Source organism: Aptenodytes patagonicus, chromosome 18, assembly GCF_965638725.1.
Source record: "Aptenodytes patagonicus chromosome 18, bAptPat1.pri.cur, whole genome shotgun sequence".
NCBI classification, from domain to species: Eukaryota; Metazoa; Chordata; class Aves; order Sphenisciformes; family Spheniscidae; genus Aptenodytes; species Aptenodytes patagonicus.
This window is the reverse complement of record NC_134966.1, coordinates 1,319,510-1,345,596: the sequence shown is the minus strand read 5'-3', so window position 1 is coordinate 1,345,596 and position 26,087 is coordinate 1,319,510. Positions and strand designations below refer to the sequence as shown.

The 26,087-nt window shown below is 55.7% G+C and overlaps 1 protein-coding gene across 15 annotated transcripts in view; it reads left to right on the top strand.

Annotated features, from left to right (window-relative positions):
- The window catches only part of GRIN1 (glutamate ionotropic receptor NMDA type subunit 1), a 40,773-nt gene extending 16,053 nt beyond the window's left edge, over positions 1-24,720 (top strand). Inside the window, exons 4-23 of one of the 15 annotated variants that reach the window (XR_012996786.1) lie at positions 508-570; positions 1,314-1,414; positions 2,045-2,166; positions 2,691-2,865; positions 4,427-4,571; positions 4,671-4,754; positions 5,930-6,065; positions 6,980-7,107; positions 7,288-7,452; positions 7,771-7,889; positions 8,585-8,697; positions 9,217-9,365; positions 10,149-10,306; positions 10,771-10,932; positions 12,780-12,889; positions 14,068-14,213; positions 15,859-16,110; positions 16,840-16,950; positions 19,786-20,057; positions 22,991-23,060. Coding sequence is in view for 13 of the 15 variants with exons in the window: in XM_076355692.1 (XP_076211807.1) it covers positions 508-570; positions 1,314-1,414; positions 2,045-2,166; positions 2,691-2,865; positions 4,427-4,571; positions 4,671-4,754; positions 5,930-6,065; positions 6,980-7,107; positions 7,288-7,452; positions 7,771-7,889; positions 8,585-8,697; positions 9,217-9,365; positions 10,149-10,306; positions 10,771-10,932; positions 12,780-12,889; positions 14,068-14,213; positions 15,859-16,110; positions 16,840-16,950; positions 19,786-19,989 (2,643 nt within the window). In the remaining 2 variants the exon portion in view is untranslated. Of the gene's footprint in view, positions 1-507; positions 571-1,313; positions 1,415-2,044; positions 2,167-2,690; positions 2,866-4,426; positions 4,572-4,670; positions 4,755-5,929; positions 6,066-6,979; positions 7,108-7,287; positions 7,453-7,770; positions 7,890-8,584; positions 8,698-9,216; positions 9,366-10,148; positions 10,307-10,770; positions 10,933-12,779; positions 12,890-14,067; positions 14,214-15,655; positions 15,698-15,858; positions 16,111-16,839; positions 16,951-19,785; positions 20,998-22,990 lie in introns of those variants that run through there. The other 14 variants (XR_012996785.1, XM_076355696.1, XM_076355692.1 and 11 more) reach the window with 14 other exon arrangements.
- The last annotated feature ends 1,367 nt before the right edge of the window (positions 24,721-26,087 follow it).

Here is a 26,087-nt window from a genome sequence, read left to right as displayed (position 1 = left end):
GCTGAGACAGCTCATTTGCTGTGAACTCTCTTAGGGTGAACAGGATTGTAATGATAATAGTGACGGTAGTAATGCTAATACTATTAACTGTAACAGTTTGCGTTTATCCAGCACTTTCCGTACACAACATTTTGTCCTTTACTTCCACAGTAATTCCATGGAAATCCCACCACTTAGGCCCTTAGAGATGCGTAGATTGTTTCTGAGTTTAAGATAAAAATTTCTTGCTGAAGAATTCCCCACTCCCACAAGGGAAATGCAACTGCATCGCAACAGCTGTGACACTCAGGCTTGCTCTAACCGATACGGCTTTGCACCCTGACGCTCCCGTGAGAGCTGAGGCACTCTCTCCTGATAGTGGTTTTTGCGAGCTCCAGCGTTATAGAGACCCTTTAGCAAACAGTGGAGGAGGAGGTGGATGTTGGATTGCTTTACTACACGTCATTTTCAACTGTTTATAATATTCTTCTGTGTCTACATATTTTCTCTGTGCACATTATTCATCAGAGTAAAAAAAGGAACTATGAAAACCTCGACCAACTTTCCTATGACAACAAGCGAGGACCCAAGGTATATATGCATGGAAATGCACGCCGCCCACCAACCTAACTAGCAAATGAAAAATAGCCACAGCCACCAGAAAAATAAAAAAGAAAAAAAAAGAGAAAGAGAAAAAAAGAAAAGAAAAGAAAGAAAAAAAAAAAGATCCATGACTATGTTTCTTGGTAGCACGTTTTTATGTTGAGATAGTTTGGTTTGGACTTGAGAATGGAAACCTAGCCAGCTGACCCCGGAAGGATTTCTTTTTGAAACATGCATGTGAACCAGTAATTAACTTGCAAGTTTTTTTTTTTTTGAAAAGTTGAACCAACCCCCTTTCCTCCCCAAAGGAAACGGTTCTTTGGTGTAAGTTGCTCACTTTTACTCCCAAAGGTTAACCCTGTGCAATACGTTTTTTTTCATTTCCCATGTTTTTGAAAAACAACACTCGTTTGAGTTTTCAATTGCATTTCAAAGCCTTTTTCTCTTTCCTGTACAATGCACGCCTCTTTTTGGGTCTTGATTGACTTCAGTTTGCATGCACAGTGCAAAAAAAAAACCCAAAAAGCCAAAACCTTAAAAGAGAAAGGAAGGAAGGAAGGAAAGAAAAGAAAGAAAAGAAAAGAAAAAAGAAAAAAGTAGCTATAACCAACCTTATTTGGCAGACTTTTGTGCAGTTTAATGAATTCTCTTGACCCTTTTCTAGATAGCATGGCTCTCACAAGCAGTCCTGGGGCTCCTGCACTAACCAGCTTTGCTCACACTAATCACAGGCTGAGAAAGTGCTTCAGTTTGACCCCGGAACCAAAAATGTGACGTCGCTGCTGCTGGAGGCTAAGGAGCTGGAGGCTCGCGTCATCATCCTTTCTGCCAGGTAAGGCAGAGCTGTCCCTTCCCCGCCCTGTTCTGATTTCTTCACTCTCCCCTTTGCAACGCTGCCCAGCACTGGAGTCAGTGCAGATTTGGGGCATGTTGTCCTTTCAAGGAGTGTGGGAGAAAAACCCACATGAAGCCCCATGTCCCAGGCAGGTGGTGGATGCTGTGTTGTGCGTGCTGCTGGCCAGGAAACTTGCATTCATGAGCGTGGTTGAGATGTCTGCCTGTCCTGCAAAGTGTTAGCTGCAGAAGCAGCAATAGTTACTGATGATGTATCCTGATCCACCTGTGAAGGAGGGGAGTCCTATTGCCCCCATGCCTGTAGACGGTGAGCAATAAGGAGTGGGCCAGATTTGCAGATGCTCAGCAGTGCTGGGTGCTGTGGGATTAGATGAAGCTGAGAGAAAGGTTCCCTTTGCATCAAGGAATTAGCCATTGCCCAGGAATCATAGAATCATAGAATCATTAAGGTTGGAAAAGACCTTGGAAAAGGAGAACCAGTTATCAGAGGAGGGCTGCCTGGGCTTGTGTTTTCCCTGGCTCTGCCAGCCCCTTGGGGTCCAATACAGGAGAAAAGGGGCCATCCGGTACCTGGAGCCACATTGCCGTTCCCTTCTTCTCGTTGCAGTGAGGATGATGCGGCCACGGTGTACAGATCAGCAGCCATGCTCAATATGACAGGCTCCGGCTACGTGTGGCTGGTGGGGGAGCGGGAGATATCGGGCAATGCCCTGCGTTACGCCCCTGATGGTAGGCACCCACCGGAGGCACCCGTCCCACTGTCAGCCGGGCTTAGAGGAGCCTGCTCGGAGCTGGGACGAGCGGCACCTGCCCTCCCAGGGACCCCTTGGGCTGGGGGAACATGATGCCATGGTGGTCCTGAGCGAGTGGAGGGTCCCACGCGTTGATCTCCACTCTCTTTGCCCGCATGGGGAGGCAGCAGCCTTGGCCACGCTGCCATGCCCCAAATCAAGCTCACTGTCACCTGGGGGAAAGGCTTGGGCAAGAGGATGGGGATGGAGCATGGGGTGTCAGCAGTCCACGTAGCTGTCCCCAGTCCCCATCCAGCAGGCAGGATGGTGCCAGTCCAGCGCTGCTGCAGATGCTTGCCCTGCCTGCCCCTGCCTGAAACTCAGACAACTCCCCAGCTGCATCTGAGGGGTCCTCAGCCCCATAACCATTTGCTTGCTGGCCCCCGAGCCCTGCGCATGAGAGTAACACCACAGTAAACGGTGTGCCCTGCTGACATGCCTTCTCCCCTCTGCTCGTGGCAGGAGTGATCGGTTTGCAGCTCATCAACGGGAAGAATGAGTCAGCCCACATCAGCGACGCTGTCGCGGTGGTGGCCCAGGCCGTGCACGACTTGTTTGAGAAAGAGAATATCACAGACCCACCGCGGGGCTGTGTGGGCAACACCAACATCTGGAAGACAGGACCCCTTTTCAAGAGGTATTTGGGGAAGGGTCCTGCTGGAGGGAGCAGAGGACCTGCTGGGGGAGAGCTGGAAAAGGTGGGAGCATGTGGAAAAGGACAGCGTGGTAGATTTGTTCAAAGTACCTGTCACTAAAGCTTTGAGGCATGTGGCACAGGACTGCTTGGACTCTCCTGCATGATTCAGATGTGAGGGCTACATGCCTTCTAGAAAACTAGCCAGGACTGGGGGCTCAGGCACTGGCCCCCAGTTTGTCCAGGCTGTTTAGGCATCATCCTGGTGCCTGGCACCAATTCAGTCCATGCCAACCCATGGTCTCCTGGGCAATGCTTCGGTAGATGGGATCAGTGTGGGCAGGGAACAACTCCAGGAGGAAGAGATTTGGGGCCATGGAGGGATGACCTCCTCTGGTCCGGATCTTAATTCTGTGGGTGGAAGAGGGGACAAAGGGGGTTTTCTGCCAAATCAGGGTAGGGGGATATTTCTGTCAAATCGGAGCTCGGTGCTGCGGATACGTTTCTTGCTGAATGTTTCACGGCTGCAGCATGGGTCAGCGTGCTGCAAGCAGGACTTGGGGGCAAGACGTCTCCATGCATGGGACAGGTTTGCTCTCTGCTGTAGCAAATACTGGTGCTTCGTTTTTGGTTGGTGGTGTCTCAGCAGATCAGAGCATGCGCATGTTGGATTTCGCTGCCGTGGGCAGTGTGATCGGCAGATGCTGCATGTGCTTCCCAGAACCCAATCTTTGTGCTGCGTGGGGTTTTGTGCTGCATCACTGCAGATGCTGGAGCCACAAGGGCCTCTTCTGCAGGCTGGATCTTGGTGAAGCAGCAATTCCCTCTGCAGCATGGCTCCCCGTGCAGGAGGGCTGCTCTCTGCAGCATGCAACCTGGCACCAGGGTGTTGCTTTTGGCAGTGGGATCTTGTGGCAGGGGTTGCTCTCTGCAGACATGGCCGTGGTGTCTGTGGGATGCCCTTTCTGTAGATCTGGGTTCTGTTGAACATGGGACCTGCAAAGCCTGGAGATTATTTTAGAAAAATTTCTGGCATCATCTGCAGCGACACAATCTTTGGCAAGAGCTATTCGAAGTTTTTCTCTATGGTGCACTGCAAGTGGCTCAGGCAATTCTTCTGTGTCTTCACTATCGTCTTTCCAGGGTTTGGGGGGCTGGTTCTCCCCTTGGTGGTGTATGTGCTGGGGGCACTACCCAGATGTAATGGGCTGGTGCTAGACAGAAGCACCAGGAGCAGTGGCATGGACACTGCTTCCAAGGGACCCTCAGAGGAAGGTGTCCTTGGGTGCTGTGGGACAGATCATTCCTTAAAGGAATGGGACTGATCTGGTGGAAAACAAGGGGCAATGACAACAGATATGGTAGTGCAACATTCAGGAAACTGACTCCATCCACCAGGAGAGGATGACCACAGGGCTATGAACAGACCATAGGTAGCCTTGACTGGACTTCTATAGGGTAGTGGGCATCTGAGAGAAAGCATTTGCCTTTCTGACGCCTTCTTAGGTGTCCCAGTGTCCACAGCAGGTTTTCTAGGTTGGCCCCTCTGTGTTTCTCTCCATAGGGTGTTGATGTCCTCCAAGTACTCGGAGGGTGTCACTGGACGGGTGGAATTCAACGAGGACGGGGACAGGAAGTTTGCCAACTACAGCATCATGAACCTGCAGAATCGGAAACTGGTCCAAGTTGGGATTTACAATGGCAGCCACGTACGTACAGGCCTGGACAGGTTGGGTAGGAGGGATGTGTGCACTGGGGTGTCTACCTATGGCCTCATGTCTATCTCCTTCCTCTGGGACTGACGGCAGGTCTTGACCAACGACCGGAAGATTATCTGGCCAGGGGGAGAGACCGAGAAACCTCAAGGCTATCAGATGTCGACCAAGTTGAAGGTAACAGGAAATGTCATTGGGGGTGGCAGGTGTCCTCAGCTCTCTGCATGCAGGGCTGTGACTTCATCTGCCTCCCACTTCCACTGCTGCCTCTGCAGCTGTCAGCAGCATTTGCAAACCCAGGGCACCTGCCATCTCAGAGAGGATATAGCAGAACAACTTAGAGAAGGTACTGGAGGGTGTTCAGAGCTAGAGCACAACTTCCAGCTGGAGACAAACTAGATAGGGTGGCAGGTATCCTTTGGTTTGGAAAGAGACAGCTGTAAAGGGGATATGAGAAAGAACAGTGGAGAAGGGATGGAGGGATAAGGTGTTCACCATTCCTCATGGCTTGGGAGCCAGAGGGCACCTGCCACAGGTTTGCAGGAAATAGAAGGATGGGCTCCTTTGGCCAAGGTATAGTTCAGTTCTGGAGCCCGTTGCTGCTAGACAGTAGAGAGGCCAGAAGGAAACAGGTTCAAAAGGAGATTTAACAAGCTAGTGGAGGGTGGGTGGGCTGGTGGCTGCAATGTTGAGCTCAGGAAATCCCTGAAGAGCTCATGGACAGAAGCTGGAGGTGACAGTGGGAGAAGTTCCCTCCACTGTTACTTTGCTTCTCATGCCCTTCCCTTAAGTGTATCCCAGCAGCCACTGGATCCTGGGCAGGCTAGTCTTACCAGTATGACCGTTCATCTGCCTTACTGTCCAGGCAAGGGGAATCGCACATTCCCACCTGCAGTGAGCCCTTTCCTGCAGAGGTGGTGCAGATGCATTGGGATGCTGCTTTACTGAAAAGGTCCAGGGCAGGGCTGAAATACCTGCGTTAGCTTGGGGCACTGTGACAGTGTCTAGAGCACCATTCAGGGCACTAATCCTGGCTATGCGGTGGCTCTCAACAGCCTGCTGTTAGGGAGAGGGGTGTGAAAGGCTTTGAGGCCGAGGTGAAAGTGCCACACGAAGGAGGATGCTGGTGTGGCTGTTCCTCATCTTGGGTGCAGAGAAAGCAAATGTTCCCCGTGTCAAAGCCAGGTCCCGCTGCTGGACTGAGTGGTCTCATGTGCTGAGATGGCAGCTGAGGAGGGCACCACGGCATTTTGGCCATGCTTGCATGGTGAGGGCAGCCCAGCTCCCCACCCAGGGGGAGATAGTTCTGGAGGGGAATGAAGACAAGCAGGTGTTCGTGCTTTGCCTCACAGATCGTGACGATCCACCAAGAACCCTTTGTGTATGTGAAGCCCACGCAATCAGATGGGACGTGCAGGGAGGAATTCACCATCAATGGAGATCCTGTGAAAAAGGTCTTTTGCACTGGACCCAACGAGACCATCCCAGGTAACTCAGTCTGGTGGTGAGCGCAGCGGCTCCCCCAGCCCACCCAGCTGATGAAGACTCCTGTCCCAAGAAGGGGTCCCCAGGGAGGGTGCTCAGTCGCACAAGAGGCCCAGAGGATGAGGAACAGAAAGGTGACAGCACATTCATCCCCAAAATGCCCCCTCGTCAGTTCAGCCCCACAGTAGTGCTGTGCTGTAACTGGGCACTGGGATTCAGGTTTTTGACCCCAACTGATGACTTTCCTGCTGTCCCTCTTCAGGGTGGGCTCCAGGGCTGTTTTGGGGGATTGCATCCCATGTTTCTGTCTCCTGACATGCTCCAGTTCTCTTTGCCTTGATCTCAAGCAGAAGCGAGAACCCCAAGGCACATTTAGCACCTGCTGCACTGGCACTAACAACACCAGCTTCAAACCATTTTATTATGGAAAGCTTGTTTCAGGATTAGGAGCGCGCACCTGGTAGGGGTGTGAGCTGCTTAGCAATGCCAGGCTTGCCCAAATCCACCTGAAGTGCATCCCCTTGGCCCATCACGCTTTCCTGTGCACAACTCCCCAGCCCTGAGTTGTGTCACAGGCTGTGTTCAACCTTATGGGTTCATATCAGCACTCCTCCAGCACAGCCCGCATGCACCAAGCCCCCTCCGTCACCTACAGTGGGTTGGTAGCACCAACTCTCAGCCCACCTCAACTGGGACATAGCAAATGAAAGAGACTCTTTTGCCCCCAGCTTGCCAGCAGCCATAGGCGATGGAAGGTGGTCAAGGCGGATGGCCCTGCCTGAACAATGTGATTACATCTCATATGAAAGCAAAGCCATGCAGGTGGCTGCTCTTGCTGGGGACAGCCATGGATCCTGCATGGGGTCCCTGGCAAAGGGCTGCCTCCACTTGTCCCCCCCATTTTCTCCCACCCGCAGGCCGCCCCACTGTGGCACTGTGCTGCTATGGCTTCTGCATCGACCTGCTCATCCGGCTGGCAGGGGTGATGAACTTCACCTACGAGGTTCACCTGGTGGCTGATGGTAAATTTGGTACCCAAGAGCGGGTGAGTTTGGGCAGCCTGTGATATCTCTTTGTCCGTATTGTGTGTTGAAACACCCCCAGGCCCTTCTCCGGAGCAGGGGTGGGAGGGCAGTGCAGGGCACCTGCCACGTGTGTGGGGGTCCTGGCTGGTGGGGGACAGGTGTCAGGGCAGTGGTCTGATCCTGCGCTGGCTCTCTGGCAGGTTAACAACAGCAACAAGAAAGAGTGGAACGGGATGATGGGGGAGCTGCTGAGCGGCCAAGCGGACATGATTGTGGCTCCCCTCACCATCAACAACGAGCGGGCACAGTACATTGAGTTCTCCAAGCCCTTCAAGTACCAGGGCCTCACCATCCTTGTGAAGAAGGTATGGGCTGGGACCAGGGGAGGTTCCCGTTGCTCCCCAGCTTGCAGACACATGCCATGCCTGCACCACGCCCAGCTCCCCCAGCTGCTGGCCCCTACCCACCCCAGGGCAGCTGCTGCAAATCCCAGCCTTTGCTGTGGGCTGCCAGCCTCTAGGTTGCCAGACTTTGCTGGGTCTTGTCTCAGCCACCCTGACCCTTCCCATGTAGCAGAGCAGGAGGAGCTCGGAGCAGGGCAGGGGCCCTTGTGAGTCCAGCCAGGCGGGCAAGGTGCAGGCATGATGGGTGCCAGCGCTGTTCACCTCTCTCCTGTGTGCCAGGAAATACCCCGCAGCACCTTGGACTCGTTCATGCAGCCTTTCCAAAGCACGCTTTGGCTGCTGGTGGGGCTGTCTGTGCATGTGGTGGCAGTGATGTTGTACCTCTTAGACCGATTCAGGTGAGTGCGCTTTGGGTCACCCAAGGGCTGGAGGGGACAGGGAGGTGCTCCTGGGAACTGTCCCCTGGGTCCCCACAGTGTCTTGCTCAGGCACGGCCCTGCAGCCCGTCATGAGGCTCTTGCAGGAGCTAAACCCACTTTTTCTGCCCCGCCAACCCTGGGCTGAGGCTCTTGGCCTCTCTGACCGCTGCTAAGCTGAGAGATATGGATATGTGGGCTACTCGGCAGCTGGATATGTGGGAACATGAGGGTCAGACCAGGTGCCGTGCTGATGCCTGACCAAGGGGACTGTCAGCTCCTGGGCTCTGAGTTAGTCCCCTTCCTTGACCCCAAGGCAGCTCCTCTGAAGGACAGGGAGCCTGTGTCCCCCCTGTGCCCAGAGGCTTTTGCGGTTAATCTGCAGTGAGCCCTCCATGTTGCAGTGGGAGAGGCTGGAGATGGCCAGGATCAGATGATCTTTCTGGCCTGAAGAGAAGCGTGATGGTACCAGTACCAGTGTGAGCTGGACAGGGTTGCAGATCAGCAGAGGGGACATGCAAGGCAGTGGGACATAAGGGGTGAAAAGCTGTGTGGGGCATAGGCACAGTCTGTAGGGATGAGTGATGTAGGGCTGCATCAGGAGACTTAGGGCACAGCAGAGAGGCCTGGGAACCAGGATAAGGGATATGAGAAGAGCTCTCTGTCTTGTTTTCCAGCCCGTTTGGCCGGTTCAAAGTGAACAGCGAGGAGGAGGAGGAAGATGCCCTGACCCTCTCCTCAGCCATGTGGTTCTCCTGGGGAGTCCTGCTGAACTCCGGCATCGGAGAAGGTGTGTTGCAGCACGCAGCGGGACTGCTCTGCCCTGCAGTCCTGGCCCTGAGCCGGGGGCACACCAGGCTTGGGGAGAAGCTCATGCCCTCTTCCACTGCCTCCTTTCTGTGGCAGGGCTGATGCCCTTGGGTGACCATTCGGTGAATAGGTACAGCCCTCGTTCCCTGAGCCTTCCCTGGAGTGGGCTGGTGGAGGATTTGGTGATGCTGGGGGTGTGGCACTCCCTGTGCAGACCATCCTGCCACCTCTCACCATCAGTGATGGGAAACGGGTCCTTCTTGGGCTGCTTCTCCTGCCCAGGGTTACCCATCTGCTCGGGGTGAGACACATCATGCCCTGGAAGCAGGCATGGGTTTTTCTTGATGTGGGCAATGCAGGAGCTCCTTCACGGCTGATGGCAGAGCAGATAGATGGGGCACATCTGCAGCTGCCATTGGTCTCGTGTGGGACGGACGTAGCTTTGGTGACCAAGTCAAGCCCTTGTCGTGCCAGTCTGATCTTGCCTCTCTCCCTCCAGGTGCTCCCCGGAGTTTCTCTGCCCGTATTCTTGGCATGGTGTGGGCTGGCTTCGCTATGATCATTGTGGCTTCATACACTGCCAACCTGGCAGCCTTCCTGGTGTTAGACCGGCCTGAGGAGAGAATTACGGGCATCAACGACCCCCGGGTAATGACCCCTCGCTTGCTTTCCCCTTCCCTGTCCACCTCTGGGCAGAGAAGCAGGAGATGCGTCCAGTGGGTATCTCCTGGCTCATATGATATGGCTTATAGTTCCCAGAGCCCTGCTTTAACATGGTTGTGGGTCTGTGCCAGGGGGCCGAGCCCTGGGTAGCTCTGCCTGGGGCTGCTGCTGGTGCATCTGAGCCCCTGTGCTAGGTGGGAATGGACAGACACAGGGATCAGCAGGGAAAACCTTGTCCAGAAATAGCACGTACCCAGCCAAACTGCCTGCCAGTTCCTGGAGAGCCTGCACTAACCAACAAGGAAACGATTCATTATGGATGAGTTATAACTAATGAAATTGTCCCTGCGGTGCAGTCAATACTCTCAGCAGATACCAGCATGCCTCAAACCCATTTCCTACTCTGGCAAGGGCACAGCCACAGCTTATCAGCCCAGGCACGCAGGAATGTACCCCACAGCAGCACCGACCCACAGCATCCTGCACCCTCTGCCCACGGCACTGCCAGCCCCATGGCATCCACAGGCCTCCTGCATCCTCAGTGCCCTGTCCCATAACATCCCCTGCCCCACCACCATGGTCCCAGAGCATTCACTGCCTGATGGCATCCACTGCCCCATGGCACCTTCAGGTCTGCTGAGGAGATCAAGGTCTTCTCTGGGAAACAGGTCCTTGAAGGGGATGGAAAATTAGGAAACACAGCTGTGGGGTGAGCCAGTTTGGTTGATGAAGGACAGAAGAAATAGGAGCCCTGCCCTTGCCTTTCAGCTGCGCAACCCCTCTGATAAGTTCATCTATGCCACGGTGAAGCAGAGCTCGGTGGACATCTACTTCCGACGGCAGGTGGAGCTGAGCACCATGTACCGGCACATGGAGAAGCACAACTATGAGAGCGCTGCCGAAGCCATCCAGGCAGTGAGGGACAAGTGAGTGGGACCAGCACCTTGTCTGGCCATGCTGGGAAGAGTTTTGGGGCGCCGCAGTTTGGTAGAGCAAGCAGGGCTGATGCAAAGCTGGAGGGAGCTGCATGGCTTGATGGGACCTGCCTAGTCCTAGTGCATGCCAGGTCTCTGGATGGAGAGCACAAGGTCTCCGTGGGGAAAGGCACGCTCAGAGCTGTGGCCCTGGCAATGGCCTCCCTTTCTGGCCTCTGCGGTTGCTTCTGTGCAAGGCTGGGTGGCTGCAAATCCCATATAAACCCTTTGAACTCCTCCTCCAAAATTTTGCCAAGCCTTTTGCCTCCCAGCAGCACATAGACAGACCCTGCTGGGAGGAGGGTGATGCTAATCAGTGTTTTAATTAGGGCTGGGAGCACCCTTGCTGCTCCCATGGTAGCTGCAGACAAGCTGAGCTGCCCAACCTTACCTGTCTGTCCTCTCCTGGTGTCCAGCAAGCTCCACGCCTTCATCTGGGACTCGGCAGTGCTGGAGTTCGAGGCCTCCCAGAAGTGTGACCTGGTGACGACGGGGGAGCTTTTCTTCCGCTCCGGCTTCGGGATCGGGATGCGCAAGGACAGCCCGTGGAAGCAGAACGTCTCCCTGGCCATCCTCAAGTCCGTACATGGCTCTCGGCATGGGGCTTGCCCCAAATGCTGCATGTGTTAGCACGCAAGTAGCCTCGTGCCAGGCACTGCCACCCCACCCTCTAAACCCTCTGCAGGGACAGGGTCTCTGGGGGCTGCTGTGTCACTCCTGACGAAGGGGATGTGCCTGACTGACCGGGATGGGCACCGGCAGCCCCAGCTCCGGCTCACAGGGCTGGGGGAACAGCACGGAACTGGTGGGAGGGCAGAGCAGAGCAGGCCAGGGAGCAGGAGCCGTGCTCGGCTGCAGGAGCATAGGCAAAGCTGGCAGAGAGCAGCCCTGAGGCCATCCAGCACCACCTCCTTGTGAGCAGGGCGTGGGCTGCAGCAGCAGGTGGGGGTGCTGCCATTTCCCCACTTCGCCCTGCGAGCTCAGCCTGGCCGATAGCATTGCGCTGCCCTGGCTTGATCTTCCAGGGTTTTTTTTTTCAACTTTGGCTATTCCTGTTGGGCAGAGATACTTCAGGACCCCTGTTGAGTCCAACTAAGGCTTTTATACCAGCATGAGCCTGCAGTGTGGGGTGCCACAAGTCAATCTGATATTATGGGTAAAAGGGGATTTCCTTGTATTAGTTTGGAAATGCCGCGCTCGAGGCAGACAGATGAATATGATGATGGAGTAACAGGCAGCTGGGAAGCAGCAAGTGGAGGGAGGGGGACATGCGAGATTAATTTTACAAAGAGACTGGCTTACAGAAGCCACCAGGGTCCTGCCCGAGATGTGGAGATGAAAGGCCTGAAAGAGAGGATGGGCAGGATGTGGAAGACACAGGCAGGACCCAGGGTAACGTAGGGAGCCATGGGACCCTGCCTGTGGAGTGGTCTTACCATGGGGATGGGTGGCAGCGGGCCAGATGGGATTTGGGACAATGTGAGAAGCCTGGAGAGGCAGCAGGAGCCCTTGGTGTCCTCCTGGGAGGGGATGGGGAAGCCCAGGGCTACAGGTGGCTCAGGAAGGCAGTGGGGATGTGCCAGGAACAAGAGGGAGGAAAGTGCAGGGGGATACATGGTGGGACGTGTGCTCTGTGCCCACCTCCATTCCCACTAGCTGTTCAGGCAGAGACAGGCACCACGGGGACATGGTTTGTTTCCTCCCAAGCTGTGACACCAGGTTGCTGGGGAGCCCCAGCCCTCGCCGTGCACAGCAGGGAGCTGCCAGGCAGCAGTTATTCCCCTGCCCTGATCTAGAGGGTGCTGGTGATCACCAGACAGGATTGGGGTCCAGCATTGCCTGAGCTCCCAAGTGGCCCTGGCAGGTGGGGGGATTGCGCAGGAGGGCACCGGGGATGTGGTTCGTGTCAGCTACCTGCAACCTCCCTCCGAGCACACTCTTGAAGCCCTGCCTACACCCGTCAGCTCCATCCCTCCCCTTGGGAATCGAGCTTACACGTGGCTCTTTTTGGCAGCAGCCGGCCAGCTCTCCGGCTCTCAGACATGGGTCAGTGGCACCAGGCAGCTGTGGATGCCTCCTCGCACCCACTGCACCGTGCACATGTCTCGTGGCAGCACTGGCTGTGCGCAGGGCAGAGTGCAAACACATGCAGTACAGACAGCCACTGCAGACACAGGCCACACACACTCTCTCTATGCAAAAGCTATACATGCACATGCGTGTGCACACGCACACACACACACGCAGTCAGCCAGGCATGCACACACAAGTGTTCACACACACACATCATCGGTTCGTGTGTTTGTAGGCTGCAGGCAAGTGCAGAGTCCTAGGACAGAGGGCATGAAGGCACAAAGATCATGTGCCCCAGCTGCCTGCGGCTGGTCCCCAGTGACTACTCTGTCCTGTCTCCTTGTGCTTTCAGGTCCCACGAGAACGGCTTCATGGAGGATTTGGACAAGACTTGGGTGAGGTATCAAGAGTGTGATTCCCGTAGCAATGCCCCAGCAACACTCACCTTTGAAAATATGGCAGGTTTGTTCTGCAAACCTCTTTCTTCCTCTTCGCTGGGTAGCCTGCTTTCGCTCAAGACATTATCCTCTCTGGGGCTCTCCTCTTGGGCCAAAGCTCTGCTTCTTCTGGGTTTGTGCTTTCCTAGTGCTGGGAGGCTGCTGTGTTGGGCTCCAATCCCACCTGAAACAGCTGAAACAGCTCCGCGAAGCTTTCCCCACCTTCCCTGGGGTGGCTTTCTCATCGGTGGGGCTGTCCTGCTTTGAACATTGCTCCCCTCCCTCTGCTCTGGCCAAACTGCGGCTGTCACAGTGAAATCAGAGCTGTCGCCAAGGCAGAGAGAGGGGAGCAGCACCTCGGGGGAGGCGAAAGCGGCCGTGGAGGCGAGCGAGGACCCTGCTGCAGGAGGGAGCTGGCGGCGAGGGGCAGTCCCCCAGCCCTGAGGAGCGTGTCCCGGCTGACCCTGAGCAGCGGGTAGGGGGCAGGAGGAGGATAATCAATACGGGGGGGGGGGGGGGGTTCTTGGTCCCTCTTTGCAAAGGCTGCGAGTTCCCCCCGACGGGCTCTGCCTTTGCAGCGATGCGGTGCTGCCGGTCCTTCGCCCAGCCAATGTGGTGATGGGGGATGAAGGGTGTCCGATGGGACCCCATCCTCGCTGGCACCGCAGGCCAAGGCAGAAGCACCAAAAGAGGGGGAACTTTGCTCCATCTCCTCAAGACACCACTCCCAAAATGTCAGCCCCGAGGGTTGCAACTGGCTGAGGACAGCACAGAGAGCTCTGTGCATGGCTATCCTTCCAGATGAGCCAAACGGGAGTGCCAGAGCTGGGTTTCTGGTGCAAACAACCCTACAGCCCCAGGGGACGGGGTCTGCCCTGGTGCTCGGTGCAGCACCCAGCATACCATGCCTGTCCCCCAGCATTGCTGCGGCACAGCCGGTGCCCTGTGCCCGACCGACAGGAGCTTGCACGGACATCCAGCACCCCATCACATTTCTGCCCATCACTGCGGGTGCCCAACCTGCAGCGCCTGCCCTGCTCTGCTGGGTTGCCCTCCCTGGCCCCTCCAGGACTGCGGGGGGATGGCGGGGGGCCGGGCGGACCCTGGGTTGGCAGATGCTCCTGTTGCTGAGTGTGATACAGAGGAAATGAAGTGTCATGGTGCAATTTCCACTGCCCCCTGTAACTTTCCTGCTTATTTCAGGTGTGTTTATGCTGGTGGCTGGAGGTATTGTTGCCGGGATATTTTTAATATTCATAGAAATAGCTTACAAAAGGCATAAGGACGCGCGGAGGAAGCAGATGCAGCTGGCGTTTGCCGCCGTTAATGTGTGGAGGAAAAACCTGCAGGTAGGACAAACCGTTTTTAGAGCAAATCTCCAACAGGTGCGTTTTCCATTCCTTCACCAAATCAGTGAATGCAGAGCTGTGGATTAGCATGGGGCCCTCTGTCCCCCACCCTGCACCCCAGTAACTCCAGCCAGGCATTACTGGGCGCCTAGCAAGCTGTAGGACCCCTGCCTTGTCCCCGGGAGCTGCCCTTGGCCGATGCCGTCTCTCCTGGGAGGTGTCGTGCACAGCTCCAACCGGGACAGAAAACTGGCCCAAATGCCCCCAGTGGTGCTCAGGACAGGGACTTTGCTCTGCTGGGGACCACGTGCCGGAGCCACGTCTTGCCCTGGCCAAGCAAGCAGTGCCGGCGCAGCTCCCTTTGCAGGCGCTCTGCCCCGCTGCCCAGCTCCGGCCGTGCTCACCAGCAGACGGAAGGGTTAATCCACTGCTGCTGAGCATCCCTGTCCAGTGCTCAGGTGGAGAAAAGCTCCAGGGATGGTTTCCATCGCCTCCCCCTCCCTGCCCACTCCCCGGGGGTGTGGTAGCCCTTGTCATACCCGGGACCGACTCCAAAAAGAGGTGGTGCGTGCTCTTGTCATTTGGCGACAAGGACATCTCCCCACATGGGAGCCAGCAATGCCGGTGCCTGTCAGCGCCAAGGCTCCCCCGGGCCCCTTCTGTGGGGCCATTGCTCTCCCCGGCTTCTCCCATCCCTGAAACACCTCCGTGCCGCTCAGGCAGGGGAGCCCGGGAGGGTCAGTGGTGCCTGGCAGTGACACTGAGCCGTGGGCACATCTGTGGGCCACCAGCCTCACACTTCCCTTACCCCGTTGCTTTTGGGGCTGAGCCCCATGGTGCCCCCAAACCCCAGTTTAGGGCAGCTGGAGGCTCTCTCTGAATTGCCTGGGCTGCTTTTCTTCCTTGGGGAAGCAAACCGGCGTTCAAAGACCAAGAGATCCTTTAGGCGACTAAAGGAGACTGCCGTTCGCAGCAGAGCCAGTGAATGAAAGAGAGAGAACGAGGCTTGGGGACCCCAAAATGAGCCCAGAGCGATGGCCCTGTGGGAGCAGCGCTGGCTGGGGCGTGCGGGTGGGCTGCTCGGGTGGAGGCGACCTGCCCGAGAGCAGCGAGGGGAAACACAAGGCCGGGCTGCTGTATCCTGAGAGCTCGCTGGGTTCAGTTCACTGATAAGAGTCTCGGAAAAGCCATTTCTCTATTTTTTTTTTCTTTTTTTATTTTTTTTTTCCTTTGCTTCCAAAAAGCAGCAGCACCGAGGGGGTTAAGGCTGCTGGGACAGAGCACACTAGTCGCACTGCCATTTTTCACTTGCCAACCTTCTAGAAAATACTGCACTGGGTCCTTGGGCAGAGTCTGTGGGACTGTGAGCAAAGCATGCTGCCCTGTGGGGGTAAACAGCCTCATGGTAAAGAGCCGTTTGACATTGTAAGACTTTTCCACAGGAGGAAACGTCAGAGCACTAGTATCTGGTACATTGCTAGAAGGTAGGCAAGTGGAAAGATTTATTTGTTAAAACAAACAAACAAAAATAATGGTTTTTGGGATCACAGTTTTGCCATGGCTATTTCCTGAGATGCCATGGAAGAAAAAGACATTTCATTCCATTCATCTTGCTTTCCTTTCCGTTTGTGCATGTCCGCAAAAGAGAGAACTGAGAAGGAGGAGCAAATGTATCCCCGAGCATGCTCTACGCACCAGCGGGATACATTTTGGTTACCCCCGTGCGGTAGCAGAGCCAGACCTGGTCACTCCGTCCCCCGTCGGAAAGGTCACACTCATTGGCACGAAAGCAATTGGGGAGGAATCGTTCTCAGCGCCCGCCGCAGAGCGCGGCCGGTCCCCACGGCTCGCTGCCCCCGCACCATGGCGGCTGGTGCTCCCAGCCTGCGCTAACCAGGTCCGACTCGCTAACACCAATGGCTACATTTTTCAGTTCTGTTTCTCTTTGAGTTCATCCCGACCCCGATGACATCATAGCGCTAACGCTTTGCTTCCTCCCTTTCTTTTCCTTTTTTTTTTCCTTTTCTTTTTCTTCCAGTTTTCTTGGTTTTTTTTAACTCGTTTTACTTTGGAAAAAAAAAAAACAAACCACCAACAACAACCACGTTCGGCTTTGCACAACTGCGTCATTTAAATTTTTGAATACATTTTTTTACAGAATATTCATACAATGACTTCTCTTTCAATGCAGTCCTCTCTCTCTCTTGTGGCACTAGGATTCAGCCTCAGAAAAGGCCCTGAGCAATTTTTTTTTAGTGGTAGGTGCAGCATCTCACCTCTCGGTCTAGCCAGGCTAGCGGTGGCAGCGAGGGGCAGGGCGCCAGGCAGAGCATCCCCAGGAAGCGAGGTCAGCTGTGCCGGCCTGGACGCAGACACCCAGGAGAGCAGGGCTACTCCCCGGAGGGTTTCCAGCGCTCCAGACGCGAGGCCGGCCCTGTAGCTGTAGCAGTGTGGCGGCCGTGCTGTAGCCATGGGTCACGGAGGCCCTTGGAGGACTGGGAGTGACAGGACACCTCCAGTAGCTTTCTCACCTAAATGAAGGACATGACATGGGGCAGTATTCAAATAGATTTAGCGTTTCCAACAACACACTAGAGATCTAATCACTTATACATATTCATTTTAGGATAGAAAAAGTGGTAGAGCAGAACCTGACCCTAAAAAGAAAGCCACTTTTAGGTCCATCACCTCCACCCTGGCCTCCAGCTTCAAGAGACGTAGGTCCTCCAAGGATACGGTAAGAGGAAGAAGAACAATTCTGCCCTCTCTCTTTCTCTCTCTTTCTCTCTTCTGCCATCCCATCGACTGCCACACACCCATCCCGAAGCTGCCAGTGTACATGCATAGCTCATGTTCGTCACCAGTCAGTCAGTGAGTCAGTGAGTCAGTCATCCCGTGTACCTGAAAGGATGCTGGGATCCTGGAGGGCAGGCAGGAGGTGGCTTGGAGTCCTGTGATGAGTTGGGAGATGCAACCGAGTTTTTGTTTTGTTTTTTGTTTTCTTTTTGCCTGGATGATTTCTGATGTTCCTCTCTGTGCTTCGCTCACCTTACCGGTGCTGACCTCTTGAAACCGATGACATTTTTTTTTTTTTTCTGTTCCTGAGTGTTCCTGTACCTGTTTGTCATTGTATGCCTAAAAACGATCACCCCAATTTAATTTGGACACTGTGTCACCTCACCGAGAGCCATGCGTGTCACATTCTCTACATGTGATTTTTGTTTGTGACGATTAGCATTCGGGATGTAGTCCTCGGCACAGGAGTGACAGCTGTCTCTGGTTATTGTCAGCAGTAACGCAGCTCTAGAAAACAGACGCAAAGGCTTGAAAGAGGAGGTTGTTAAAGACCCAACCTTGGTTCAAACTTGTGCTTTCCACCTCGGAGTAAAACTGCTCTCACGTAACCAGAGAAAATTTCCAAATTGCTGCCTCTAAAGCCAGCTGTTTCCAAATGTGCAAACGTGTCTGCTCATGCTGGAGCTTCAGACACTCTTCAGCGTCAGGTTGGGCTGTTGGTCTGTCGGACTGAGCCGGTGTCCCTCTGCATGTTGCCGTCTGTTGTATGACACTCTGCACTGTGGCTACTCTGTTGTCTCGTGTGGCAGCGGCCGCTGCGTTTTGCTGCCCAACCTCCCGGCGCGACGGGCTTGCCGAAATCGCCTCCCCGGGCCGACCGGCGGGTTTCTGCCCAGGGTTGCTCAGAGCAGGCTCCCCGCCAGGCTGCCCGAGGCGCGAGGCACGGCGGGGACGGGGGGACGGAGGCAGCACGGGGAGATGCGGCCCCCCGTGGCGGGGTGGCCCGTCCTCGGCGGCAGGCTCGGGGTGCCTTGGGGAGCAGCATGCGATATCGCAGGGGGTCTCCGGGCCACGGCTCTGTATGTGAAACGGAGGCAGCTGCCTTTGCCACCAATGCAGGCTCCATCCCGAGAAGCTCCTGGAGCACCCCTGGGACATGGCCCTGGGGACAGCTGAGCCCTTGGCCGGGCTCAGCTGCCACCATCTCACACAAAGTGCTCCTCTCGCTGTCACCTCGAAGCCTGGCAGGCATGGGGGAGGACCCATGCTCTCCCCACTCATCCCCCATGCCCCACAGGGAAGATGGGCATCCCTGTCATCTCCTGAACTGCCTCCATGTTCCCATATTCCAGGTGGCACCTTGTCCCAGTGATGCCCCCATGTCTGGGGTCCCCCCTCCCCACTGCTGCACCCCCCGAGCAGCTCTGCAGGAAGGTTGCAAGTTGTGTCTTGGTGGCCTGAGCCCCGACCTGGGCAGAGGAGACAGAGATGGGGTGGGTGGTGCAGGGGGGAGAAGGTGGGAAGAACGAGGAGGAGGAGGGACAGGTGGGATGCACAGAAAAAAGGGGGAAAAAAATTGCAGAAAGATCTTCTGGGGGGACCCTCAGCATGTCCCCCCAGACACATGTTTTGTTGTGTTTGAACCACTCCATGGTTAGGAAACCAAGGGATCCTGTCCTGGGAGAGCAGGAGCATCACGGTGCAGTGGGCACCCGGGGGGACCAGCGCCCACGGTGGGCACAGGAGAGGGGAAGAACCCAGGAACAATGAGGCAGCTGGCGTGTGGCACCCCTGGTACCTCCCACCTTCCCACCTTCGGGGAAGCATGCTGGGCCTGATCCTGCTCTGTGGTGTGACATCCACCCTACGCCACACCACTCCACAGCGCTCTCTGCCCCGGGGTAGGAGCACCCCAATGCCCTGAGCTGACCAGGTCCAGGGGCCACCTGCACCAGAGGTCCCATGGGCAAGTGGTGGAGCTGTGCTCTCCCCTTCCCTCACCCAGTGGGGACCAGCATGGCATGGGGCTCCCCATGCTTTGGGTCCCAGTCATGCTCTTCTTGGAACATTCCTCACAGGCGAGTTGTGGAGGAAGATGGCCCCTCTCATCCCAGAAGATGGCCCCCACTTTGGGGGCAGCTGCATCTGCGAGGCAGCTATGGGCAACAATGCCCCGATGCCCGGGAGCCTGTCGCAGTCTTCTGCCTGGGTTCCCTTCCCCAGGGAACCAGGCTAGTTGGGTCAAGAACAAGCTAGCGGGGCCAATATCCAAGCCAATGCGGCCAAGATGGAGGCTAGCAGGTCCAAGATCCAGCTATTGCAGGAGGCCTACAGTGGAGCGAGCTTTGTCGTGATGTTGGGCAGACCTGCTGGTTGCTCTGTGGGGTGAGCAGCCAGCGGGAGGGTGCTGCCACCAGCTCATGTCACAACCTGCCATTTGGTACCCTCCGCTTCCATGCAGCAGCCCTGGCTCAGAGACCCCAATGCCCTCCTGCTGTGGAAGGCCCCATGAGTACGTAGCATGCTGGGACACGTTGTCTGGGGTCCTTGTAAAGATGAGAAAGCAGCGAGGCGCTCTGTTTCATGATGCTCGGCAGAGCCGCGGGCCCACACCAGGTCTCAGATGGGCAAGGCTTGAGAGCCCATGGGGCTGGAAGGCCAGGCTGACCCCAGCCCCATGGGCTCTCCTAGCTAGTGAGCGAAAGACGCAAACCTGGTGGCCTTGCTTCTTTCCTTTTCGTTGTCGGGAGTTTTAAAAATGGATTCTGCTCTGCAGCCCTGCAGAATGGTCCCTCAGGAGTGCCAGAGAGACAGGCTGGCACCATGGAGCCAAGACAGCCCTGGGAAGCTACCACCCCACTCTGAACGTCCTAGCGCCCACCATCACCCGAGCTGCACAGCCTCTCCGCGGCACATCATCCCCACCGCCCCAGGAGGAGATGCATGTGTTCCCCATAGGCAGCTCCTGCAACTCGAATAGCACTCGCAGAGCTGACGTACTGCCATCCATCGCAGCCACCCACGATACTGCAACCCCACAGAAGCCATGTGAGACGCATAAACCACACAGACACCTTCCGAGCCGGCACATTTCGTACAGACACGTAACGAGGTGCACAGGTCCCTTAGCCCCCCCACTGCAGCTGTCTTCAGCCCCCGCAGAGTCACACTGCCAGCCCGCGGGCGTCCCCCCCAGACACAGCATGACACACGTCCCACGTCACCACCAAGTGAGGGCCCGGCGCTGCGAGGCGATGCTCGCCCTGCAGCCGTGGGGATGGTGCCAGAGCTGGTCGAGAACCAAGGGGGTTCATGGAAAAGGTCACCTTTTCAGTGAAGGATCAGCCGTCCCAAAGCCAAACGCTTCTTGGCTGAAAAAGAACGTAGGTTTTGGCCCAAAAGAACCAAAAGTAGGTCAAAGACAACTATTTTTTTTTTTTTTTTAAAGGAAAGTTGACGTTTTCTACAGCAAGATTGCATTTAGCTGGAATCCTAATTTTTAATTGAAAAAAAAAAAAACCAAACCCAAAAATTCTTCCAGAAAATCTTCCACCAGCCAGGGACTACCATATGAGCCCAGATTAGGTTGAAGTCATTTTTAAAGACATATTAAGTTCTTGTCTATATTTTCTTCCTGGTTGTCATTTAAAGTTTTTGGTGCCTTCACTTCACTTCCATACCTTAACATGTTTGAGTCTCTTCTACGGTTAATATTGATTAATTTCTTGGCTTTATAATGTTTGGTTTGGGGATAATTGCACCATCCCTGTAACATAATTTACCCTAAATTACTGATATGTGCTTCTAGCATTAGTTCTACTTTAACATAGTTTTGATATGACAGTTTTCTTGCTTTTTTTCTTTTCCTTTTTTTTAATTTTTATTATTAAAAATTGCATGCATGAACTCTACACAAAAAAAGTAAATGAGAATGTTACCCTGTGATAACTCTGTGATTGGAGGAGATATGCTTTCAAATCAAAAGCCATGCTCTTGTATTTTAATTTTTCTGGCCAGATTCCCCACTTTGCTTGGTTATTTTAGCGTTTCCCACCCCCGGAGCTGTGCAGAGAGGCCAGAACGCCCCAGCCTGCCCTGCTAGACCTCCAGCTTTCCACCGCAGCAGCCACATGTACACATGCACCGAGGCACACGCACACACACATGCACACACCGCTCCCCCCCCCCCCCCCCCCCCCCAGCTTGCATCAGGCAGGATATTTAACAAAGGACCTTTCTTCTGCCCGTTCCTTTTTGTATCTCAAGTTCCTCCTTCTTCTCCACCAGTGAGTCACCCAGCCTCTCCCCTTTCCCAGTCGCCTCTCCTCCCTGTGGGGAATCAAGCCCCATCCCACAAGCGCACGCCTCCCAGCCATTTCGCTATGGAAAGGAAAGATTGCATTTAGCTGGAATCCTAATTTTTCGCAAGAAGGGGGTGGCTGCACCCATTTTTGGGAGAGAGGGGCGTTTTTTGGTGGATTGATGAATAGCCACAAAAAGCTCCCCCCAGGGCAGCAGAGCGACTTCAGGATCGCCTCGTCCGTTCTCTGTGCAAACAGGCGACGGCCAAGGTGTTGCCACTTAGCAAAGCAAGGCCACAGCAAGGAACTTCTCAGAGGCTCCATTTTAATATTAGCTAGTCCCCTAAATGAAAGAATGGTCCCATGAGATGCTCCCTGGGTTGTCAGCACATCCCCAGCACGTGTACCAGAGAGACGGGAGCATGCTGGCTCCCGCCCCTGCCCTAGCAGCTCCTCACCGAGGGGTCCTGGTGAAGCACAAAACTGGGCAGAGCAGGGCAGCCCCGAGGACCTCACGCAACGCCTGGGGGGACCCCAGACCTCCCCGTGGCAGGAGGCAGGGTGTAGAGCCACGCAGGGTAGCCACAGTGCCAGAGCTGCCAGCAGCACCATGGGGGCCACAGTCACCACTGACCAATGCAAGACGGGTAAAATCCCGTCACCGAGGAGCCCCCCGGGAGCCCAGCAAAATGGCAGCCCTTCTGGGTAGCGTGGTGCAAGGGCCGGGCAAACATCACTGGAGAGGGTCCGCGCTGCAGCACACAAGACCGACTGAGACCCTTTCCTGCCCCGGCACCGATTTAGGTCCCCAGACAGCAGTGCAAGATGTTCTGTGCCACCCGCTCTCGCAGCAGGACTGGACAGGGCTTCCAGTTCAGGGTTTGGAGTTAGGAGAGTGGAACTGGGAGAGGAAAGGAGTATGGAAGGAGGAAGGGAGAAAATAACTGCCCAGTTGTAAATCCCTGCCTGGGGAGGAAGGACTTTTTTTTTTCTTGCCCACTGAAGGGTATTTCTGCTCTCCCCATTTGCTTGCTGGTGGGACTGAGGCTGGGGAGGTCTCTCCCAGGGAGTGTTTGCCAAGCCCCTCCATCCGCAAGGAGCACAGAACCCCAAATCCAGGCCACATCCCCAACACAGGCTGTATTTTCACATTAGCAATTAACGCTACAGTTTATCGCAAGTCAACTACACCGCACATCTCCTCACCTGCATGAAAGGATAGTCAAAGCAGAGTCATTCAAGCAAGGAGGTGAAACGCCCTGGCCTCAAAGCACAGCTTGATCTGGCACCAGAGAGATGCCGAAACCCAGACAGACCCTCCAAACACAGGTTCAGCCGTGGGCTGGGCTGATGAGTCACAGGTTTTGTCTTGTAGCTCTCCCAGAGCAGAGAGGGGCTCGCTCAGCAGGTGACGCGGCTGCCACGCTCTGCAGAAGCTGCGCCGTGCTCCTGGGCGTCCTCCCTGCCCAGCTGTAGGGTGCTTGGAGAGTGTCTGCAACGACCTCTGCACAAGCTTGGATTGCATTGGGAAGGGGACCTCAGCCAGCAGCAGGTTTTGGGCTGCTGCATCACCCCCAAGAGATATCCTGTAGGGACACGTGGGATGTAAGTAGAGGCGGGGGCAAGTGCCAGAACTGCCTAACACTTCTTTCTCTTTGTCTGTGTATTTGTGTGTTGCAGCAATATCATCCCACCGACATCACCGGCCAGCTCAACCTCTCCGACCCCTCAGTCAGCACTGTGGTGTGACCTTCTCCCCGAGGGCCATCAGTCCTTGCCCAACACAGTAGGAAGGCACAGCCAGGACTGCCTTTCAAGGGACACTGATGGGTTCTTCTGGGTGAGATGGGAGGAAAGCATCCTTCATCCATACACAGTGACTTCATTGTATATCTCCCTCCCTTCCTAGGCCTGCTGCCATGCTCGTGCCCCAGAATGCACGGCAGAACCAGGACATGGTTTGGACTTCACTGTACAGAGATAATTGCTTCCAACCAGTGCTGTTGATAATCAGTATTGCCACTGACTGGCTACGTGCAAGGGGAAAGGTCTTCGAAAGGCACACGGTGCCTGCTCTGCCATGGTAGCGGGTAAGGGCTGGTGCCAGACGACAAACATGTGCTTCACTTTGCAGGCTTCAGGCTTCTCAGCACATGCACAGCCCCTCAGACGTGTGCTCCACGTCTCCCACCACCCCGGAGGGCTTCAGTGCGACGTGCTCATGGTCCCGAGCAGCTGGAGCAGCCAGTATGGTTCGGCAGGTTGGGCATGTGTTCCTGCTGTGCTGAGTGACCTCCACCTCTGTGGCAGGGCTGGAAGATGTGTGCTCTGCTCCTCGCAGGGGATGAACCCCCTGATCCTCCCTCCCATCAGCCCGTGGCTATGACTTGGCTCCTGTTCGTGGTCTGTTTGCAGCAGGAGTGCTCTCAGCCCAGCAGCCCACGCTCCTGTGCTAAACGTGGTACTCTGGAGCTCATAACATGCTGTCAGCCAAGGTCATGGCTCGCCACCTCCCCTGCACAGAAGACATCCCCAGGACCTGGCCATGGCCAGCATGTAGCTCTCACACCGTGGCTCTCCTGGCCAGGAACATCTCCGTGGGGAATGGCTCTGGATGGCTGCATTGACCTTTAGCCAAGCTCCACACTGCCTCAGCACCAGCAATGCAAGGAGAGATGCTGCTGGCCAGTTGTGGCCTGCTGTGTGCTGCAGTGTCCGTAGTGGTTACCCAGCCTGCTTGCAGTGTTGGGGCACCACAGCAGGCACTGGCAGCTTCCCTGCCACACTCACCTGCAGTTCAAGCTTGCCAGCAGCTCCCGTGGCAGCCCAGAAGCCCCAGCTCACGTGGCTGCATCCACCTGAACCTGGAGGACTGGAAACCGGATCCCAGTTCAGGAGAAGGGAACCAAACGAGACAGGCTGACGCCGTTCCTCCCTACACCTTCCTCCCCCTCAAACATACGTGCCCATGTGCCAGCAGCCCTGAGCACCCTCCCCGTGGGCGCTGTGAGCGGGTGCAGAGACACCAGCGTCGGGGAAGTGTCTGGCATCAGCCAGCCTGGTGATGAGCAGCTACAGCATGCGCACGGGCACGATTGCATCCCACCTCCTGTGAAGGCAGAAGACCCACCTGCAACGTGGTACCAAGCCCCAGCGGCATGAACTGCCTTCTCCTTGCCCCAGCCAAGCAGATGGGGTTTCCCCCTGAGGGTCGGCAGCCTTTGCAGGCAGGATTTTCAGACGGCAGCTGAGGTCTGTGAGCATCATCCCACTGACTGCAGTGGCTCCATCAAGTTCATCTCGCTCCAGCTGAGAAATTGGACCCATTCTACTTTATACGTCAATGTAACATTAATACCAAGTTTTTGCAAGAGCTCAGTAAAGTCTAGACTGGATCATGAAGTGGTTTATTCCAGTGCCGTGTGCCTCTTTCCATCTCTGCCTTCTGGCAAAGCTGGCAGGGAGCCCTGTGCTGAATCAGAGCCTCACCCAGCACTGCTGCAGGGTTTGCAAACAGTGAAAGGTGGGGGAACGGGGAGGGACGGAGAAGCCAGCAGGGAGAAAGGCCAGGAGCTGCAGGGAAGACCGGGAGGGAAGGGGCATCACCATTCTGGGATGGCAGGCTGATGGACAGCCTGAACAGCCAGTGTGGTGGGACAGGCCTGGCAGCAGGGGGCTGGGGACAGTCTGAAACTGTCCAAATGCCAGCGCCATGCCAGCTGGCTCTCACCCACTGCCATCCAGGGGAAAACAGTCCCCTGCCACTGCTGTGCTCCCCAGCTCCTGGGAGCCAGTGTGGGGCATTGCCAGTGGGGCTGGCCTTTGGGAACAGAGGACCGACTGCAGGGATGAAGGCATCTGGGGACGTCCCCGCACATCAGCCCTGTAGGGAGGTGCCCCAAGGGATTTGCAAAACAGAGAGGCAGCTCCCCTGGGCTGAACTGAAGCAACATCACTCATTCACAGCATGCTCCCCATGTGCTGAGACCACCAGCCCAACCTCCATGGGGGTCTCAGCCTCAGGACGATCTGGGAGGAGGAGTGGGGCCATGCAGCATGACAAGCGGGGTCCTAGCTCCAAATGGGAAGCCCAGGTCTTCTTGGGAAGGACTGAGTGCTGTCAATAGAGAGGGTCTGGGAGAGCTGGGATTGCTCCTGGGAAAAGCGCCGTGCAAGGGGCTGATCCTGGCAGAGGTCCTGCAGCCATCCCGGGTGCAGGGCTGGTAGCACTGGAGGAGCTGCTGCTTTCACCTCACACCCCTCGCTGGGGAGAGGCACCGCAGGAAGAGCCAAGTGGGAATCGAGCAGTGTGGCAGCACGCTGGGTTGGTTTCTCTCTTGAAAGTAAAAATTGTGACATTTGGTTTATTCTCTGCATGATTTATTTAACCCTTGCCAAGAGCTTGCCAAAGGATGCACTGACCCCCCACCACAGCCCTGACTTGTCCCACAGCGCTTGCATGGGCAAGAGATTGAGCGGACAGGGGGAGGCTGGTGGCCAGTCATCTCACTGTGGCTCTTATCACCTTGCAATGGGTAAGAACTCATGCCAGAAAGGGCTGTTGCTCCTCCTTGAGAGATGCTTTTGTCACCCCAGCTTGTGCTTTCCTCTGGAGCACAGCTCCAGCTCCTTCCAGGCCATCTCCCAGCACGCTCACTAAGCATTTCCATGCAATGGAGGGAAGAAGCATTTCCACAGGGAAGGGCAGGAGGCGGCAGGGCAGGGAGATGCAGGGGCAGCCCCAGCCCTTTTTTGTGGGTGATGGGAGGTGAGGCAG